Genomic DNA, 20522 nt, shown 5'->3' on the forward strand with positions numbered 1-20522 from the left:
TGGAGGAACAAGAAACCTACGGCTACGGCTACGGCTACGGCTACGACTACTCCAACTACGAATTCGAATGAAGAACCAACTAGAGAAGTTGTCCAAAGGGCTTTGTGGAGGAAGATGAAATTACCTCCGACTCCAATTCTGACTTCAACTGAAGAAATAAGAAGAGCGGCTCGACAAGCCTTGGAGGACTTGGAGCGGAGCGTTGATGTTGAGGACAGCCACAAATCGGTGAAGGATTTGGAGAGACTTTGCGGTTGGCCTATTCCTTCCGTTGGTGGTTTCAAGAACAGGATGGAATATTATGGTTTATATTTGAAGAATTATTAGTCACTTTTAATAATAGTAAACGGCTTTGAGATATCTCCAAGAGGTTGATATTCAAACCATGAATGGAAAAAATAGAATAACATATGAATACTTTAGAATACAAAGCTTGAGTAGAGGATCCACTCAAAAGGCAGTAGTCCTTTGAAACCGCATAAAACAATAGGGAACCGCATTCACTACAAAATTGATACAAATTTTTTAGGCTAAATCCAAAATGTGTAGAGCCACAAAGATGCTGGCATGATACATACTTGAATATGGTCAGCGCCTAGAGAGAGGCCGTACAAAAAAATTCCATCAATAGCAGTAATACGAAACAACTTCCAGTAAATCTGTTCAAAATTACCGTGGCCCTGTAGGAACAACAAACCAGAGACAATTGGAATTAACAATGTCCTGAATGGTGATTATAATAAAAAGGTTTATGTAACCACGTTGAATATCAGAAGCTAGAATGGTAATTGAACATGTAAAATTTGCTTCGGCCATCATCAAATTTAAGCAGATCTCACATGACAAACAGTAATTCAATGGTGTTATTTTATTGTTTTGTTGTTTTAAATCAATTGTGGAACTAAGTAGAGATGTATTTAAGCTGAACAGGACAAATAGGCAAGACAAGTTAAAGAGAGCTTACTGGAATTGACTAGGATTCGAACAATGTAATTTGGCAATCAACGTTGGGCATCTTCCTCGTCAGTCTCCTCAAGAATTACATATTTTCTAGCAACATTTGTTGACTGTGAGTCTACCAGTTTATCTTCACTAGATTTCTTCTGTAGCTTTTTGTATCTGATGAGTAATTGGAGTTAAAACATGTTAACTTAACACAAAAGGCACCCACAACCAGATTCTTTTACTTGTTTAGATGCAATTCATTAACAAAATTTGACAAATGGTCAGGCATGTTAATTAAACACAATATATATTCATATATATATTTTGACAACTTACTTGTACCAATTGAACAAACTGACCCCAATCATAATTATGATGAGACCAAAACCTTTAAGCCAGGTAAACTTATCGTGGAAGTAAAAGACTGCAACCTGAAAATGCAATAATGTAATATTTAATTAGAAGACGTAGTTAGCCGGGCAGGGATCAATAACCCCAATAATGTTGGATATAACAATGCTCTTATAGTTAAAATTTTGTATCTCACTACCATGCACGTTAACCTTTTTTTTTTTTATAAGAAATGCTTTTATTAAAGGAAAAGAGAAATCAGAGAGGAAGAGGGAAGACAAGATGCCTTCCAACTCATGCCACCCTTCTACAAGATTTTGAATGTCGTTGCAGTAGTATATAATGAAGGACAGTAATGTAACGAGCTCATTTCCTTGCAGTGGGATGCTGGCGAAACCATAACCTAGTGTCAACTTCATTAAAATCACCATTACTTTTTTTCCTTTTAATAATACTGAAACAAGCAATCTTATAGCCAGCAATGACAGAGATTGAAAGAGGAAAGAAAGGCCAGCCAACTTTTCAAATACATTTAAGTGATTGTAGTGAGCATAGATGTATGTTTTCAGCAAACTTATCCTACAAGCCTAGATTAATACTATGTTAAATGGCTAGATAAATACTATGTTATGCAGCACATTATCTCGCACAAAAGGGCTCTTGATGAGCAAGCTCAAAACTACTTGTAGGAAGTCATGACAACTCAGAAAGATATGCATCAAGAGAAGTGCAAAATTGAGATGAGATACTAGACCACAATGAAGCAAAATTGAAGGACTCAGTACATCTTGATTAGAAAGTACAATAACCATGGTCAGAAAATCTCATACCAGTATAGTTACAGCCTCCTTGACAACACCAGCAACCGTAACCGTGACAGCACTAGTTACGGAGACAAGGATATATTCTGTTAATACCTGTAAAGGTATGACATAAATTTTCATATGAGTGCAAACAATAGATTTGATCCCCAAAATATTAGGACAGAAGGGGAGACAGAACTATATAATGAAATTCCCAGCAAATAAATGCTCTACCAACTACACCTACTGTGAAGTTGATAGAAATCAATCCTCATCCAGCAAAATTGTGCTTATCAAAAAGAAAAGATTCAGATAGGTTCCTACCATACAGAAGGCGAGTGCTCCACCAAAAAGCATCAGCAAGCTACTCCGAGTAACATGCCAGATACTATTGAAATACCCATTACTGGTAAATTCTTTCCACGGATCTAAACCAAGGGATAGCATCAATGTCACAACGGCCATCACTGGTGTCACGTAGCTCATCAGGGTAAAAGGATTTTTCAAACCTGAAATGAAGGGAACCACATATATAGCATTTGCACCAGTTTGGTATGAAAACAATTGAAATCTGAATGAAACATAGTCAAAGAGTTGCCAAAAGGACTTAGCATCAAATATAAAATGGTCTTGTAGAAAACAATGGATCGACTCAAATGGCAATTCACTGGGCCTGATATGCAAACTATTTCACTTGATGAAACAAAATAACATATAATCTACAGAGACTGGAAGTTTTTGGAGAAAATTCAAGATTGCAAGAACAAATTCATAATTGTCCTTGAAGCCTAGCAGAAATCCACCACTACATAACCAAAGGAAATGCAATAATAAAAAACTAAACAGCACCCGAAACACTTACCATATGCTTCTCGCTTCATATCCAGTAGGGCACAAAACATCATACAGGGAAAAGTGTCAGGATCCAAGCCAACAAATATAAAGCAAGAAACGGACAAAATAGTTGCTTGGAAAACAAAATGATTTCTGATGGCATAAAACACTAGTATACACAGAAAAAGAATGAAAAAAAAATAAAATTCATACCTGCAGAAGAATTTGCGTCATGGACCACCTGAAGCCAGACATAACCGAAGCAAGCATAACAAAAATAAAACCCCAGAATTCAAACTCTGTCTCCTTTGCAACTGCATGAACAAAGCCAGGTCAAACGTTGTGGCATAAACACATTTTTAATCAAGAATTTTAGCCTAGATTTTCCTTAATGAATTATTACATCAAACAATGTAAGAACTTAGAAGTAATGGAATGCTTTAAGTTGCTATGGACAAAAACAAAGGAGCCAACAGCAACCATTCACTTGCTCCTAACTCTTTCACTTCCAACTTCAATCTTCCTTGAGTATGTGCCGTAGGTAAACAGTAAACCCACTGTGAGTTCCAAAAAACTATTCCTAACTTTCATGGCTGGCTTGTAGTGGTTAAAAGGGTTGAGATGAGACTTGAAGACTATGGGGGTTCTCACACACACACATAAAAACATTGAAAATAGCCAACTCGAGGACCTCTCCAGCATCTTTTTCTATGTTGTGGAAGATTATGTTTCTTTCATCCCAATTCTTCCACAAAACAACCCTAATTAAGCAAAGACCAAAAATGAGCTTTAGTAGCTTAGCCTTGAATGGGTGATCATATAGCATATTGGAAGAGTGACTAAGGTGTGAAATAACCATAATGCGGCTCAAATACTGACATTATAGAAAATATAAGAAATGAACTGTCCTTCCTATGTAAGGTAGGTGAATAATAAGAGCGCAAGATCAAACCTGAAACCTATACAACTGACAGCTCAGTTCAATTGATTTGACAAACGGTGGTCAATTTTATTTGAGTATAATCAAGAACTACACAATTTAAATTCTAAAATTCATACATTATCAGCTAGGAATAGAATAAGGATGCTTGATACCTGTTAATAAGATTCCAACAGATATAATCAAGATGATGCCCGCAAGTCTATAGCTAGGAGCTTCCAACCTGAAACAAGACGTTTCAATCAACATGAGTAAATAATAAAAAAATATTATGATATGACGTACATTACCTAGAAAGTAATATTCATAATATGTGTAACAGAAAATGTTCATAGACCACAAATCAGCAAGAACCCGTATCAAATTATGGTGTGTCTTAAACTAGCCTATTAATATGAAACTGTGATAGCTGCAAAAGGAAGAATGGTAACGCAACATAGCAAGTAATTGAAAATGAAAGTTTATTATTGACCACATTACAATAGTCGTTGGTTGTTCATAAAAATTTTAGGATAAATAACTTAGCAGTATAACAAAAAAATTATAAATCCCCAAAACAACTTTAAACAAAATACACATAAAATGAAATAGTTTTTTTGACAGGAATTGATGGTCCCTAATAGGTACAAAGATAAGTAATTTAGTAAGTTTACAAAAAAAAAAAAAATTAAAAGGTATCTTGACAAATGAATTAGTTTTCTTTCCATTAAAAAATTGAGGTTCCTATGGATATCTAAGAGAGATACAACTTTAAAAAAAATAAAAATAAAAATAAAAGTAACTAACTAGATAAATAACTAATATCTACTCATTAGCCCAACCTAAATAGCCTCAATGGTCAATCCTCCAAGAATCAAGATTGTGGATCTTTTATTAGAATGATAATGTGTTTCATATACGAGACAAAGGCTCCTATTTATAAGTTTATTACAAACGGGGTAAAAAGGGAATTAACCAAGAATATTACCTTTTACCCCAATTAACCTCTCTTCTTCTTACAACACAACTAATCTACAATAACATTATCTTTAAAAGCCCAAAATTATATCTTCTGTAAGAAATCTAATTACATATGAAGCAAAAGAGAAGATGGAGTATTTTAAATTTTAACACTTGATATCAGCAAGCCATGTCCAACCATTATATTGAAACCCTCTGATTAAGGGCCAAATATAGGATACTTTTCATCAAGTCATACTCAATTAAATCAAATTATAAAATGAAAGAAAAAATCACGATCACTACAATCTTAAAAATAATCGATCACAAGCTAGCTGATCTCTTTTCTCATGTATTTAGCTTGGAGGTCTTTCACTTGATTCCTGTGAATCCCTCATCCCTAAAGCTTTACTCCTTTTTCTTGAATATATTTTTCTTCAAATATATTTTACTTGAAAAAAAGGAATCCTAAACTTATAGCAAAAGAGTAAATAATTAAGAAAATTCATTCTCTATATACATAATAACTCATACTCAATAACACACAGCTAAGGAATCTTCAGGAAGGTTGAAAAGTAAAGCCAGGATCATATTCCGTTACTCAACATTATTCTCATATATCATAGAACATCAGAAAAACGAAGCACGGTAAACTTCCCAAATGTATGAGGTACTCTAAAATTGGATGCAATTGGATCTAGTTATCTATATAAAGGCACACATAAGAAACCACATTACAACAATTTAGTTGTACAGCTCACCTGAATGCAAAAGCAAACAGGAGAAGAAATATAGGAGAACCGGATTTACACTGTCAATCAAAAAGAGAGACAGAATTAGTGTTATGAAGTATAAAGTAGAATATTTTTACAGCTTATACATTTTCTTGACTAACAAATAAGCATGAAGAAAAGGTATCAAACCATGGTAGCAAATGTGACTGATATTGAGACAAGGGATGCATTGCTTAGATTAACATCCAAGGCTGTTCCAAGAGCCGTTGGGACAACTGTGAAAGGCAAAGTCCATCTGTGGCATTAGTTGATAGAAAAGTTAATTTACACACAATATAAAAGCAAACGTCCTTAAGGGCTCGAACAAATGTAAACAAACATCTAATTAATAGAAAAAACACCATCCACAAAATTTCACAGAAAAAAGCGCACAAATTTAATCATTTGCAAAGTCATGATTCTTATCAACTACTGCAATGACAAAAAACAAAAAAAAATACACACTAAAAAAATTGTGAACTTTTTAGGTTAAAGAAAACCTGTCCAAAGAAATTAAAACATAACTGGATTAACAATTAACCAAAGAGACAAAATGTCACATTCATTTTTACAAGTAAATCATAGAGAACTCATCCATGAATCCATGATTTTATTCAGTTAATTTTGAGTAAATGCCTTGATGTATTACTACTTATAACAGCCAGCAACCTTATCACATTATACATTAGTTTGGTAGGATGAAAATGTCAACTGAAGAATGTCTACCCGCATCATGAAAAATCTAAACAAAAGTCATTAGTTTCAAGATTACCTTTCGTGAAGTAATCCCTCCATGTCATAGTAACACAAGATTGGAATCGACTAGACCAAATCCATGTGATCAAATTGGATAGAACAGCTTGCATGGTAAAATGAACAGTATTCATGAGCAATGGAGCTGGAAACCTACCCAAATGATCTCCTAATAAAGATTTGTTATATCTGCTCAATCCAGGAGAAATTCCGTTAATTGAACATTCTAAATGAACATTGCAACATTAATTGTTGATTATTTGAATAGAGAACTTACAAGGTCAAAAGAAGACTGAAAGTATACCAGACAAGAACAAAGAATAATGTCTTCAGCACATTGGCAGTGGATAGAGGATTCTTTGCATCTAGCTGCAGTGAATTATAATTATCACTGTGAAAGGATTCACAGTCATCGCCATTAAAATTCCTCCCAAGTTTATTCTCAATACTTAAAGGTTCATATTCCTCAGGTCCAATTCCATCAACGTGAATGGGAAAATGGGCGTCAGTCTCCCCATCATTAGACTGCATACTTGTCTGCTGTCACTTTATATAGTGGTTTATCTCCTCCTCAAAACGCCAGTTTATAATACCTGACCCAGTTTAAGTGAAAACAATTTGAAACCAGTGTGTTGAGCACTTGAATCTGCATAGATTAATGGAGCATCCACTGAGACAGTACCTCTATGTCACACCATCTTCGAAAAAATGGCACTCTATGAAAACCACTGACTTCTTGACTTACAGGCTCAATAGAATCAACCCTTGCGTGTTTATGATTTTCTGTACCCAAAGAATTTCATGTCATCTCCTTTTCTCTACTATGATAAAACCATCTATGCTCTTCGTCACAATTACTGACAGATGCAAATGAGTAAACAGAAAGCAGGAACTTTATGCATTGTGACAGGCTAGAGCACGTTGTAAACTTTGTGTGAAATTCAATAAAGAATTGAAATAAAAATAAAGATAGATTGAGTCGAACAAGACTTGTACGGTATACAGAGTACAGAACATATAAAATGACCAGTCATACAGACGCGTGCAGACTTCATTGCATAATGATAATGCCAAGACAGGCCCTCTTTCAGAGATTTGTAGCAACTCTTCCCCTAAATTAAAGAACCTATCCTTGATCTCCTTGCCATGCCTTGCTATCTTTCAATACAATTCTTTCTTAACCAAAACAAAATTTAAATACACATACACACAGAACCCAACTTCCATGGAACTTCCCAATCGTAACAAATTTGGAAAAGAAAGTACAAACTCATGATCTATGAACATTTTCGTCTACAAATGATTAAAGTGTAGTAGCCAACAAACAATAATAAGTCATGGTCTCCATCACTTCCTTCAATTCAGCACAGATCCTAAGATTCTCTATTACTTCCGTCCCGCCTCCAATAATTCTTCAGAGAAGCAGCACAAACTAAACTAAGGTAGTGAGTCAGGCTTAAATATCAAGCTTTAGCATCAGCGGTTATCAGGACTCACAACAAGTGCGTCGTTTAAGAGATATTATGAACGAGGCGCGTGAACACTGCGCGTCCATAACAGCAAACATTTGCACACATGGAGGTAAACAAAATAGCACAGTTCAAAAAAACTATTCCAGAGACTCGCTACTTCAAATTAATTAAATATACACGCAACTAATTAAAGAAACAAACAGTGATCAACAAGATGAAGCATCGATAAGGATGAACTCGAGCTCAATCAAAGTAACAAGAATGCATAAATAAACAATAAATAAAAATAACAATTCAAAATCAGTTAACTAGAACAAGCATTATTATCGTGCATAAGCAAGCAAGCGTAAATTCATTTCCAAAATACAAGAAAAGAATCTGCAATTCTCAACATACCGAAACAGGTGACCTGAGAAGAAGAATCTGAGGAAATAATTGAGGAAATGAGAGAGAATATGCAGATGGAATTCGAAGAAGAAGGAAGGTGGATGAGGATGGATCAGATCTAAAGGTCTTGAAAATGGCGATTGGAGGGGTTGAAATCTCAAATCAGAACGTCTGTTTTCAATGTTAGATGTGGGTGGTGAATGGCGAACGATGTCAAAGGCCATTTCTAAAAAGGTAAAACAAATTAATAATATAAAATCTACGCTACTTACTCCACTTTATTTCCTTTATTGTCCGACCGTACGGGTGGGGCCGCTTGGTGGTTCGTGGTTCGGTGGCCGGTAGCGTAGCCCAGCGGCAAAGGGTACACACAACCATGAGCCCGACCATGAGGGGTTCGCCCGGGTGGGTCCGGCTTTGCTGACCATTTGTTTGGTTCCGAAGATATAATTTAAGTCTATAATTAGTAGACTAATTAAAGAAAGGACAAGCCACTATGTATTTTTTTAGGAAAGCTTACGTTATCTTATGATCACCATATTTATTTTCCTAAACCATACATGATATCGTGACATCTTTTAACATGGCATATGTGTAGAGATACAAATCATACATGTAGTGTGAGTATATAATAGAAATGTATTTATAAATATAGCAAAATTTAGATTTAATTTTCAAAATTTATTAGTGATAAATAGTTATTTCTCTACTAGAAGTCGGTTAGTAATACATTATATTGCTAAGAGAAACTTATCGTTAATGAACTTTGTTATATTTGTAGTTTGTTTTAAAAATGATATTGTACTCTTAATTATATACTAACCTTACAACTATTACCTGTTTTAATTGTATATACAAAAGCTTCTATTTGTAAAAAAAAATCATTCGATTTTACAATTTTGAATATAAGTGTTGTTCTTTGCTATTCATTTGATTATAGTTTTGTTATTTAACTTCAATGTATGAATAGTAGGTGAATTTTAATTATTTTTCTCTATTTTTCTAACATTTTCAATATTTGATTGAAAAATATCAATTGCCTCAATTAGTTTCATGATAGAGAAATAGTTTTTACGTGTATGATAATAAATCAAACAAAGTCTTTTAAAATTCTCTAACTCACACTTTCTACCAATTTTTATTCAATATAAATATATGTATCCTTGAAGCAACAAACGATTGTTAAGTGAGAAAAAATTGCAACGAAACAATATTTATTACTTCTCATATGTTAGGCACACGGTTGGAAATCATATATAGAAATAAATTCTTTTATTACTTCTCTCTAATTTTTTTTACAGCTATTGTTCTTTGTTGTTTGTTTAGCTATAGAGGTGAGTAAAATGAACTTTATATATATATATATGTTTACCTAAATGGGAAAAAAAATGATTAGAGACCTTTTTTTCATTATGTCTTTTATATACACTAATTTACTTTATAACTCTTGCTTCTTTCAAAATGTTTAATAAAATAATATATTTCAAAATCCATCCATAATTTGGAGATATAATATTCATTTATAAGAATATAAATTAAATATTATCACATATTCACACATATATATAACTAAACTTGAAATAAAGAAACTAACTAACAAATAAAAAGGAAAGAAACATTTTAAAACTAACGGTAACCCTAAATTTGAATATAAAAAATTGTATTAATTTATAAACCGTTAGTGATATCAAAAAGAAGATTTAAAGAAAGGAGGACGAGCATCCACCCTTTGCACGAGAAAGTTAGGGAAAAGACTATCCATATGTATGTGTCTCTGATGTAGGTCGAGTTTTAAACGTTTGATATGTGATTTTTTTATTTTTTATTTTTAAATAAACCTATAGGGTGTGTCTTAAGACTTGCCATTTTCCTTTTTTCTTTTTAAATAAAGGTCGAGCCCAAAAATCATCCTATTTTCGTAATATGTTTTTAAAGGATCATATTTCGTAATAAGTTTTCTCAAGGACGTTATTTTTGTAAATAGTTTTCATGCATGTGTATTTTCTATTTTAAAATAATCTAAATTCACTTAATTTGGACGGAGTATTTGAAGTATAATTAACTTTTAAAATGAGATACAATTATTTATATATATATTTGTAATTTTATTTTATATTTAATAGTTTTTTTATGTTGGCAGAAATAACAAAAAAAAATTATAATAATAGAATCTATCTCATTACATTTTTTAAATTACAAAAATAGCACAAAAAATTAAGATAATAGGATTTACGTTACATCAAACAATTTGAAATTAAATTAGAAAAACAGTAGGTAAAAGAGAGAGCCGAAATATATATATATGTATAAAAGAAAAAAAGAAAAGGGAAAATATCTTGTAATATTATTATTAACAATTTTGGTTCGATGAGACAAAATACGGTGATTGGATATTAATATCTACGGCTGATATTTTGCCTCCTTACTCACGTGGCAACACTTCCTCTTTAAACGTACACTTTTTTTGCTTATCCCAATCTCCCCCACTTTCGTTGCTTTCCAAATGAAAAAGAAAACTTATATATTTTCTTTTTCCCTACACTAAATTTTAATACTTACGGATAGAATTGAATTTTTTTGTTATATATCGTAAATATTTTCAAATGTGATATAATTTATTTTTAAAAAAATTGGAACAAATTCAATTTTGAGTACACAAAGATACAATGCAATTATCTCAACGAAATAATTGAGGTCAAAACCGACATTTTAACCATTAAAAAAATCTCATCTCTCTCTCACCTTTTCCTTCTTCACCTCCTCGCGCCAACCACTGATCACTTCTTCACTACAAAGACCTTCAACACTTTCCTCTATAAACCGCTACAGTTTCATTTTATCTCAGGCTTTTCGGTGATATTCTCATGGAGCAGCACGCCGGAAAACGTAGGCTCGACGTCCTTGCCGCTCACCTCTCTCCCGCCGGAGATATTTCTCCCGCACATGGCCACCTTCTCCCTGCGGTACTCCTCTGTTTATCGAACCCTTTTCTTTTCTGGGTGTAAACTGTAGATCGTATGATATTATTACTGAAATTTCCTGATACACGTTTGATCGATGTTTCTGGGTACCCATTTTTTCTGTTTGTGGAATTGGGGTTGTTTGATTGCTTAACATGTTTTGTGTTTTTTTTTCTTTCTTTCTTGGGGGTGATTAGAATTGCTGTAGCTATGGAAGTTCTGTCACTCGAAGGTGTGATAATAAGACGTACTTTGCAAGACAAGGATCTGAAGCTTGTGGTGCCTATATGAGGCAAGCTTCAACTACAGAGGTGATTGATTGATTGATGAATTTGAATTCACTGTGATAGTGATTCAACACTTCACATTTCTTTTAGAATTTTTAAGTTTCTTTTTCTGGAGATATGACTTTGTTCTCTTTCTCTGACCTTATTTGAAAGTGATCTTTCAGGGTAAGCAACGTTCTAATTCTCAGGCGTTTTCGGATGTCTCTGAAAGACCATTGTATTCAAGACCTGTAAAGGAAGAAAGGATTCTAAGTCAGAATTTCAATTTGATTGCATCTGAACCTCCCCTGTTTGCAAGGGCATGTTTGGGAATCAATGAACAAAATAACAATTTCATTCCGGAGACAAAACAACCGTCCTCTGGATCAAATGGTTGGTTATTGAGCTATATATATTGATGAATAGATAAAGCTAAATGTACCTCAGGCTCTTGGCCACATGATACTGAAGCAGAGATTGTACTCCTTTTTCTTCCTCTTTTAGCGTGAATTGAAAAGGGCTTAAATATTTAGTTCTATTTTTCATATTGTAACACAGGAATTGGTGGATTGTCTCCGAGGATGGATGTGGCAGAATCTACACGAGGTTATGTACTGACCGTGGAAATTCCAGGAGTCAAGATCAATGACATTATAGTTGAGGTCGATGACCAAAAGTAAGATAGTGATTTTGTAAAATTCTTTGACATTTGTAGTTGAGAATATGATATTCAAATATTGTAGAAATTTAATAGTTAATCTTTCAAAATTTCCAAACTCAACTGCATACCCAACTCCCAAGTCTTTCTTGATTCCAATTTTAAAGTTGCGCTGACAAGCATTTGATATCTTAATTCCTATTAATTAGATCATCACTGGAACCAAGGTGGATTTCAATCTTTTCATTATGTTCTCAATAGTCTTCGCTTCATTCATGTTTGAATGTTAGTTACCATGAGGTGGTCTATATATGAACTTATAATATGAAATATAGGAATGCAAATGGTGTGGATTTGGGACAGAATGGTCTTATCATCCTCAACCTTGTGGGTCATTTTAATACCTTATCTTAAAAGTTAATACCATCCCTAACGAACATGAGATGATTACAAGCAAGGTTTTCTATTTGATGTCACGATAAATTACTACAGAATCCAACAACTAAAGTAAACTTAAATATGACTATACAATGTCATTGATCTGACAGTGGAAAGCTGTTCTCTGGCAGGTTGACTATAATCGGTAAACGCTCAAATCAGTACTGTGAAGTGGTAGGATACTCAAGCGACTCTATCTCTTCATATAACAAGAAAGAGATCTTACAAGGACCTTACCAGGTTGTGTGGCCACTTCCAATCAACATTAACAAGGACGGAGTATTAGCTGAGTTCTGGTAAGTAGCAACCTGCCAGTCCTTTGTAACGTTACGCCTGAATATCTTTCAACTTCAAGCTGTCCGTCCCAGTATTTTTACGAGGCTAATTATGCACATGTCCTTGCAATGCTGTTTCTTTTACCATTTGCTCGTGCACTTGTATTATACACAGGCAAACTGCTCACTTTCATACAGTTGTTTTTGATAGTTCACTCACTTGCTCGTTAATAACTCGGTGTTGATGTCTTCTTTTCATGTCAATGCAGGGACGGACTACTGCGGATTACTCTACCAAAAGTCTGAGTTGTTTTTCTCACAGGCAAACATATGTGAAGATATATGGTATGCTCCAAATTGCTCTCAACATAAACCGTCCAGTATCTTCGTATCCATACATCCCATATGTGAAACATCCAAAGACAGTTTATTCAATACATCTACAATATTCATATAAATCAATGTGGATTGCTGTCGAAATATATATCTGTATATGTATATCTTTTTTCTGTGACATATCTGGTTGTGCAATGTTGTTTTTGGAAATTCCTTTTGGCTATTGTTATGATGGTTTTTGTATTCGACCTGTAGCTGAAGTTGGCTTATGTTATATCATATTTTAGTTCCGATTTTCTTCTTTCCTTTCTCGTGTGCTTATGGGGAAATTGATAGAACCCTAATAAGCGATAACAAAACTACAAGATAAACCAAATAATTTGAGGATCTTCGACCTTCTCAATTTCTTGACATCAAATTCACTCACCAAAATATCCTCCTTTGCTCGTTCACTACTCTACTTACCATGGTAAGAACAGTACTCACATCAGAATGCTTTAATTTGTTAATTATTAGCATCTTAATGGAGTTTTCTCTAATATAATCCCAATGAAACCTTCTTACCATTTCCCATTAATTAGATTGTAAGTGTATATTAATACCAAATCCGAGGTGTTTCTAAATTAATATTTGTACATAAATTAGATATCAAGAACGCATTTCAGATGTATGGTCATCAATTTAATTTCATATATATCTCTTGTTACAAAGTTCGAATGTTTGGTGATCTCTTAAACTTTAACGAGTCAATTAGCAAGGAATTACTATATGCATGAAAATAATAAATCTTCACTCGTAATTTTCCTAACTCATTCAACAATATAACTTGGAAAAATGTCTAATTGTCTCCTTTGATTATCTTTTTCATCCAATCGATATCATTTATTATCGGTCTAATTCAATTTTTTAAAGAAACATATGTGGTTGTCCAAAGTTATTAGAACAAATCGATTAAACTATCTTTACACGAATATATGTCTAATTATTGCGTTAAATGCGTAGAATTAGACTATCACTTACTCCAACGATAATGAAAATATCATCAAATAAAAAATATAATAGAATATCATTAAAAATTTTATTCTATCATCTTTTCATTAGTCAACTAACGTTCAAACTAACTTTAGTTTACTTACAAATTATAATAAATTTTAAATTTTCAAACCTTACAAACTAAAAAGTAACGGGTAAAAATACATTTTGCCCTATCATATAATTAAGAAGAGAAAATTAATAATAGATCTAAATCTAAGTCATAGGGGTGGAATATACATAGTCTATTATGCTATCACTCTCATGAGTGTTAACCAAAGGCAACACTTATCAAACTTTTCATTCTATTAAGTGGAGAGATCCATTTGAAGTATATCCCTCCAAGGTTATACCAACAAAACTTTATTATTGATTAATTTTCTTTTGTCCCTATACTAGTTGACCTCGTCGGTCGCTTAAATAAACACCACAAATTTTAGATAATCAAAACATATATATGTATACTCATTAAGGTGTATATCCAAAGTAGACAATATACAATATCATATCATGTAAAAATATTTGACAAATTTGTTTTCAGAACAAAATTCATATTTATAAAAAAACACATCTTCTAATACACTAGTTTCTTTTTCATGGACACTAATATATGGGTTGGATTGCCTAAAAACAATAAAATCATAATATAAGAGGGAGGAGATGCAAACATTTGTTTGGCTTGTGTGTCAGCTCAAGCAAAGTTTATTGCACTTTTATTTCCATGACATTTCTTAAATTCACCTCATTTTTCTTTTAAGACGTTTAAAGGAAATAGAATATAGAAATTGTAACTGACATTCAACTCCAATATTTAAAAAAAAAATTCCTAAAATAAGTAAAGAAATCGTAGCTCATAATGCATATAATATATAACATTATAATTACATATACCATAATCAATAATGAGGATAATATAAAGTTACAAAGTTTCATTTACCATAAAATCCAATAATAATTAATAAGACTGTCCCGATTTTCATCTCTATATGAATATGAATGAAAGAGACAACTAATCCCCACATTTTTTTGTGAAAAAGAAAATTATATGATTCTTCTTCTTCTTCACTAGAAAAAGAAAAAAAAAAAAAGATTCAAAATTAAAATGAGTGGCTCTGCAAAAGATTGTGTTGCTCTGTTTCTTCTTCTTCTTCTTCTACTGCCTTCTCTTCTTTTTCAAGAATTAGTTGAAGGAAAGCCGGTGATTGGTGAATGCGATCTTTTTCAAGGGAGATGGTTGGCCGATACGTCGTACCCTCTTTACGACGTGTCGGCTTGTCCTTTTATTGAGAAACAATTTGATTGCCTTGGAAATGGCCGCCTCGATAAACTCTATCTCCGATACCGGTGGCAGCCCTCCGGCTGCTTCTTGCCCAGGTCAGATCCCTCCCCCGTCCCCTTCTTTTGTAAGTTATAATTAGCAAGAAAACGAAATTGTTGAGAATCTTGAGTCTCTCATATTTAGAAAAGTTATTTTTCAAGTTGAAATTTGAATCACTGTTATATATATGTGTGTAAATTCATGTTTGATAGCATTTTGTAGGATAAACAACGTTTAAGTTCGTTTTGTTTTCAAGATTTTTTTAAAATTATGTTCCTATATTTTGTAAATAATTTTAATATTTTTTTGTTTTTATAATGTATTTTTTATTAGTATTTTTCTCTAAATTTTGAAAACTATATATATTCAATGTATATAATAACAAACAATAATTATTGTTATTGTTTAAGTTTGAACTAATTTTTGAAAAATCGAATTTAAAGAGATTCAAATTATATTAAACAACTAGATTTAAAATTTAAGATTTGAAGTATGAGAACCAAATTAAAAAGGGTAGTTTATTCAGAATTATATTCCTAACAAAAATTGATAAAACCATTAAATTTCTAGAAATGAATTGAATGTATAAGTATTCTTAGTGCTTTTCTTGATCATTAGTAGCTATTTAATTTAGTATGAATTTATGTTTATATATCGTCCTCAATTATAATTTGTTGATACATTATTTGCAATTTTTTTATTGAGAGGTATAAATATTTTGAATGTGTGTAACAACTCAACAAGTTGTTTAGGTAGAGAAAGAAAGAGAAAAATGGACGCAAAATCCAAATTATAGTATTTAATTTGACACATTAACTAATAATTATTCATAAGAATAACCAATATATGAATTAAATTGGAATCTTCTATATCCAAAAAGAAAACCACTTTTCCCAATTCCACTTGTGGGGCTAAATGCTTTTCCTTTATATTCCTTGTCCAACCCCTCTTTTGGTTTAATTTGCCCTCTATTTTCAATTTTTAGGTCCCCTATTTTCCTTTTTCTCTCTTCAATATGATATTTACATACATGTTTGTATCTTCTATCAAAAGATTACTAGTAGTTGGCTTTTCCCTTTCCATCTTCTGCATATTAAACTCAAAACTAGGTATAATTTTAAATTTCCAATACCGACAAATCATAAAAACATGTGCCTTGATTAGAACAAGTTTTTAATTTAGACGCAAATTTGAGCCCTCAACTTGATTTTGTTTGTTTTGGAGTATTAAAGAGGAGGGTACAACCACTAAGTTGCGTTTGTGCCATCTAAACATACGAATGAAATACGATAGTTGAACACAATCAAGTTCATGTTATTAAATACATCCATTGATTGTGAAGTAAATTTTGATTAATTAATTCAGATTTGATGGTGAAGAGTTCCTGAGGGAATTTAGAGGAAAAAGCATAATGTTTGTGGGAGACTCCTTGAGTTTGAATCAGTGGCAATCTCTTACTTGTATGCTTCACAACTTTGTTCCACAAGCCAATTATACCATTACTAGAATTGGAGCCTTGTCCAAATTTAATTTTCCAGTAAGTATTCTGATCTCCTTTTTCTTTTATTACTTTCTATGATTCATTGGTTGAATTACGAGCTTTCGATTTTATGTCGGATAATAGGTAAAAATTAATAGATCTATTATAAAATTATACATAAAATTGGATTTTATGGTGGATGAAACTTGGTTAGATTAGAGTATTGATATAACATTAAGTGTGTTTTTAGTGACTTTAAAATAGTTAAAATCGTTCAAAATCACTCTAAAACATATATATTTAATCATTCAAAATTAATACAACGCATTTAATTAATTGCACTTTTTCATCTTATTATAATTGATTTTACACTTAAAAAGAGGAAGAAACTTATTATGGTTATTTTTTTGGAACTACTATCAAGTGTTGAATTTATGTTTGTACATCAACTTAATTTATCTATTTTTAACTTTAAATAATCTATTAACTACAAAATTATAAGTTTAGAAACTCGTTAACTCAATATCAAAAGTTTAAGGAACTATATATGACCGTTCATTGAAGTCTAAAGGCATATTATAGGCAAAATTAAAAGTTTAAAGTACAATTAATAAAAGTTGGATGAAATAGAGATTGAGAGTCTGATTGTATTGAATTAAGAAAAAATATTTTTCAAGTATCTCTTTTTTTTAAAACTATTTTTCCTAAAATTATTTTTGAAAACTTTAATTTTTTTAAAAAATAACTTATTTTTCAAATTAAACACAAAAATGCAATCTAATACATTGTGATTGTGAATGTACGTAGGAATACAAGTTGGAAATAATGTTTTCGAGGAATGCATTTTTGGTGGATATTATAAGCACCAAAATGGGGAGAGTGTTGAAACTTGATTCTATAGAGTCGGCAGAAGCGTGGAAAGGAATTGACGTCTTGATATTCAATTCTTGGCATTGGTGGCTGCACACCGGAAGAAAGCAACCGTACGATCAACTAATTATACAATCAAATCAACTTTTTTTTCTTTTAAATTTTTTATTAAAAGTTTAAATGAAAACAATGATAATGAAGTTGTTGGTAAGAAAGAAAATCAACCAATCTTAAGATAAATGATTTGCATGCAGATGGGATTTGGTTGAAGAGGGAGAAAGAACGTACAAGGATATGAACCGATTGTTGGCATTTGAGAAAGGGCTAAGAACTTGGGCTAAATGGGTGGACCAAAACGTGGATCCTTCCAAGACCAAGGTCTTCTTCCAAGGCGTTTCCCCTGACCATTCTGAGTACGTTCTCCGATCATCTCTTCCTTTTTGTTGTCAATTATACTTTTATTAATAATTATATGTTGTTTTAAATTTGTTTCTAAACATCATATTGTAATGTAAAACTACTTTTTTTTTAATTTTAAATATCATACCGTTGTTTTTAAGAAGTCAAACAAAAAATAATTCTAGAAAATAGTAAGTATATTTTTAAAAACTTCCAACAAAAAAAAGTATATTTTGAAAACTTAGAAACGAAACTGAACATTTATATTGTTATATAAACCTAGGGTCTAAAAAGTATTTTTATCCAAACTTGATCAATCACATATATACATATATACATATATATATATATATTAAAATTAGGGTCTAAAAACGTAATTGCTCCAAAAATTATTACAATTATGTATGGATTGATTCTCATTTATGCAAATACAACCCCTCTCTATCTATAGCTTTGAATTTTCCCATTTTGATTTATTTTAGATTATTCCTTTTACGTGTTTATTATTTTATTTTGTCTATGGTCATGTTAATTTTATTTTTTCAAAAGAGAAATTCTTGTAAATATAGCAAAAAAAGAATCGAAACTTTTAACCAAATATGAGATGAAAAAAAAAAGTTAAAGTGGACTAATATTTCTTTGAACTATGAGAGATTTTGTAAAAAGTGAGAAATAAAAAAAAGGAAAAAGGAAAAAAAATATATAGCTTTTAAATAAAACGAATAATTGTGTGTATTGGTAATTGAAACAGTGGGAAATCGTGGGGGGAGGCCGGAGGGGACTGCAGCGGGAAAACGTGGATGTTGGGGCCGGAGTATCCAGGGGGCCCACATCCGGCGGAGCAGACGGTGGAGAGAGTTCTGGAAGGGATGTTAAAGCCAGTTTATTTGCTGAATATCACCACTTTATCACAGCTGAGAATAGACGGCCACCCCTCCGTGTACGGCTTCGGTGGCCACAGTGGCATGGACTGTAGCCACTGGTGTCTCGCCGGAGTTCCTGATACTTGGAACCATCTCTTATACGCTGCTCTCCTTCCTAATAACTAACAGCCGTCACCTTAATAATCTCATCTTTCTCTTCTTCTTTCTTTTACCATATAGGAAAACGACATATATACTCACATTCATGTGGACGGATTTTGATCAATTTCAAATAAATAAAAGAACAACATACTAATGTTGTTGTCTCAATTTTACGATAAGTTACAATGGTGTTATGTTAATAAATAAGGATTTTAAACGAACTTTATAAAATACAATATTGTTATTTATGCTGATATAGTCTTTACTTATTACTTATGTTTTTTAATTAGATTTTTTTTTATCATTTTATGCAATTTTAATTCACTTCTCATTTTTACGTTGACTTAAGAAATATCAATGAAAGTGAATTTTTTTTACCTATATTAACAGGTAAATATGTACAAAAGTATGATTTACATCAAATAAAATATTGGAAAAGGAAAAAAAAAACATTACTTACCCTTGTTGATTATAATCTGTTTTTAAATTCATGTTTTATTTATACGAGTTGAATATTCTTTATCACATAAAAATGAACTTTTAGCTTAAATTTTGATATGCAATTAATTGTTTTTCGTCTAATAATATAATAGGAAATGTAGGAGAACTCAACAAGCTCGGATGTTCTATCAATTAAATAGTATTAAATAGAAATAAATTATTTAATTTTCACACACACATATATATACACATTTAATTATGGAATTTCTTAAATCTACTCCAAGTAAATCATTGCTAAATCTAAAAAGCTTGATTTTATAAAATTTAAGTAAATTTAATAAATGAAATGAGTTACATACATTTTCATGGATCATCTTACAATTTTTTAGAAAACGTAAAATGAACTCAAATATTTTTTCCAAAATAATTAGATTAAAAACTAAGATGTCATGCTAATTATTTTTATTAATTTTTCAAGGTTTGTAGCAGTTGTATAAATGGTGGTCGAAAGTTCGTCAACCGAGTTTGTCAGAAATGACACCTAGTGGTCGACCGACAATGGTCACTAGGAGTGGTGTTTGGAGTTTGTCAATGATTTTTCTTGGTTGAATTAGAAAAAAAATGTAACCCATGAACTTGAATAGTGTTTATTATTCAATCCCGTGAGAAATAGTGTAGAAAGCCTTGGTGAAGACGGTTGTTGATCAATGGTGAAGACGATCAACGATCGCCAATTTAAGACGATTGGTTAGTGTCGACCATCATGGCAATCAACGTCAAAGGTTATGACGACTGTTGATCATTGACAATCACTATGATCGCTTGTT

At 32.0% G+C, this 20522-nt stretch overlaps 3 protein-coding genes across 7 annotated transcripts; 2 read left to right on the forward strand and 1 right to left on the reverse strand.

Moving 5' to 3' along the window:
• Positions 1-371: 371 nt before the first annotated feature.
• Positions 372-8458, reverse strand: LOC101211745 (probable sugar phosphate/phosphate translocator At1g06470). 5 transcript variants are annotated; one of them, XR_004217611.1, is made up of 14 exons: positions 8207-8458; positions 6616-7121; positions 6358-6527; positions 5736-5821; positions 5574-5623; positions 4029-4096; positions 3147-3247; positions 2962-2974; positions 2424-2608; positions 2127-2213; positions 1282-1376; positions 965-1119; positions 579-680; positions 372-503 (listed from the first exon to the last, which is right to left on the reverse strand). XR_004217611.1 is itself a non-coding variant. In XM_004140085.3 (14 exons), the coding sequence occupies exons 3-13, from the start codon at positions 6867-6869 to the stop codon at positions 1002-1004; spliced, it is 1227 nt and encodes a 408-aa protein (XP_004140133.1). In that variant the 5' UTR covers positions 6870-6931; positions 7021-7121; positions 8207-8458; the 3' UTR covers positions 387-680; positions 965-1001. The 5 variants fall into 5 exon arrangements, 4 of the variants coding, with proteins under 4 accessions (XP_011657555.1, XP_031743666.1, XP_004140133.1 ...); XM_004140085.3 differs by having other exon boundaries at positions 387-680; positions 6616-6931; positions 7021-7121; XM_011659251.2 differs by having other exon boundaries at positions 387-680.
• A 2470-nt stretch (positions 8459-10928) lies between these two features.
• On the forward strand, positions 10929-13431 carry LOC101211982. Its single transcript, XM_004140086.3, has 6 exons — positions 10929-11160; positions 11355-11468; positions 11609-11816; positions 11982-12099; positions 12651-12815; positions 13064-13431. The coding sequence occupies exons 1-6, from the start codon at positions 11062-11064 to the stop codon at positions 13098-13100; spliced, it is 741 nt and encodes a 246-aa protein (XP_004140134.1). The 5' UTR covers positions 10929-11061; the 3' UTR covers positions 13101-13431.
• A 1780-nt stretch (positions 13432-15211) lies between these two features.
• LOC101219162 (protein trichome birefringence-like 43) lies at positions 15212-19433 on the forward strand. Its single transcript, XM_011659255.2, has 5 exons — positions 15212-15536; positions 16846-17017; positions 17768-17943; positions 18085-18243; positions 18981-19433. The coding sequence occupies exons 1-5, from the start codon at positions 15265-15267 to the stop codon at positions 19276-19278; spliced, it is 1077 nt and encodes a 358-aa protein (XP_011657557.1). The 5' UTR covers positions 15212-15264; the 3' UTR covers positions 19279-19433.
• Positions 19434-20522: the final 1089 nt, after the last annotated feature.

The sequence above is a fragment of the Cucumis sativus genome, chromosome 6 (assembly GCF_000004075.3).
Source record: "Cucumis sativus cultivar 9930 chromosome 6, Cucumber_9930_V3, whole genome shotgun sequence".
Lineage (NCBI taxonomy): Eukaryota > Viridiplantae > Streptophyta > Magnoliopsida > Cucurbitales > Cucurbitaceae > Cucumis > Cucumis sativus.

Coding starts and splice junctions, on each gene's coding strand:
- LOC101211745 (XM_004140085.3), bottom strand. CDS start 6,869: ATGCAGTCTAATGATGGGGAGACTGACGCCCATTTTCCCATTCACGTT. Junction 4,097..5,573: donor CTGTTTGCTTTTGCATTCAG/GTGAGCTGTACA, acceptor GTCTTGTTTCAG/GTTGGAAGCTCCTAGCTATA. Junction 1,377..2,126: donor AGGAGGCTGTAACTATACTG/GTATGAGATTTT, acceptor TTGCATTTTCAG/GTTGCAGTCTTTTACTTCCA.
- LOC101211982 (XM_004140086.3), top strand. CDS start 11,062: ATGGAGCAGCACGCCGGAAAACGTAGGCTCGACGTCCTTGCCGCTCAC. Junction 11,161..11,354: donor ATGGCCACCTTCTCCCTGCG/GTACTCCTCTGT, acceptor GGGGGTGATTAG/AATTGCTGTAGCTATGGAAG. Junction 11,817..11,981: donor ACCGTCCTCTGGATCAAATG/GTTGGTTATTGA, acceptor ATTGTAACACAG/GAATTGGTGGATTGTCTCCG.
- LOC101219162 (XM_011659255.2), top strand. CDS start 15,265: ATGAGTGGCTCTGCAAAAGATTGTGTTGCTCTGTTTCTTCTTCTTCTT. Junction 17,018..17,767: donor TGTCCAAATTTAATTTTCCA/GTAAGTATTCTG, acceptor GAATGTACGTAG/GAATACAAGTTGGAAATAAT. Junction 18,244..18,980: donor GTTTCCCCTGACCATTCTGA/GTACGTTCTCCG, acceptor TAATTGAAACAG/TGGGAAATCGTGGGGGGAGG.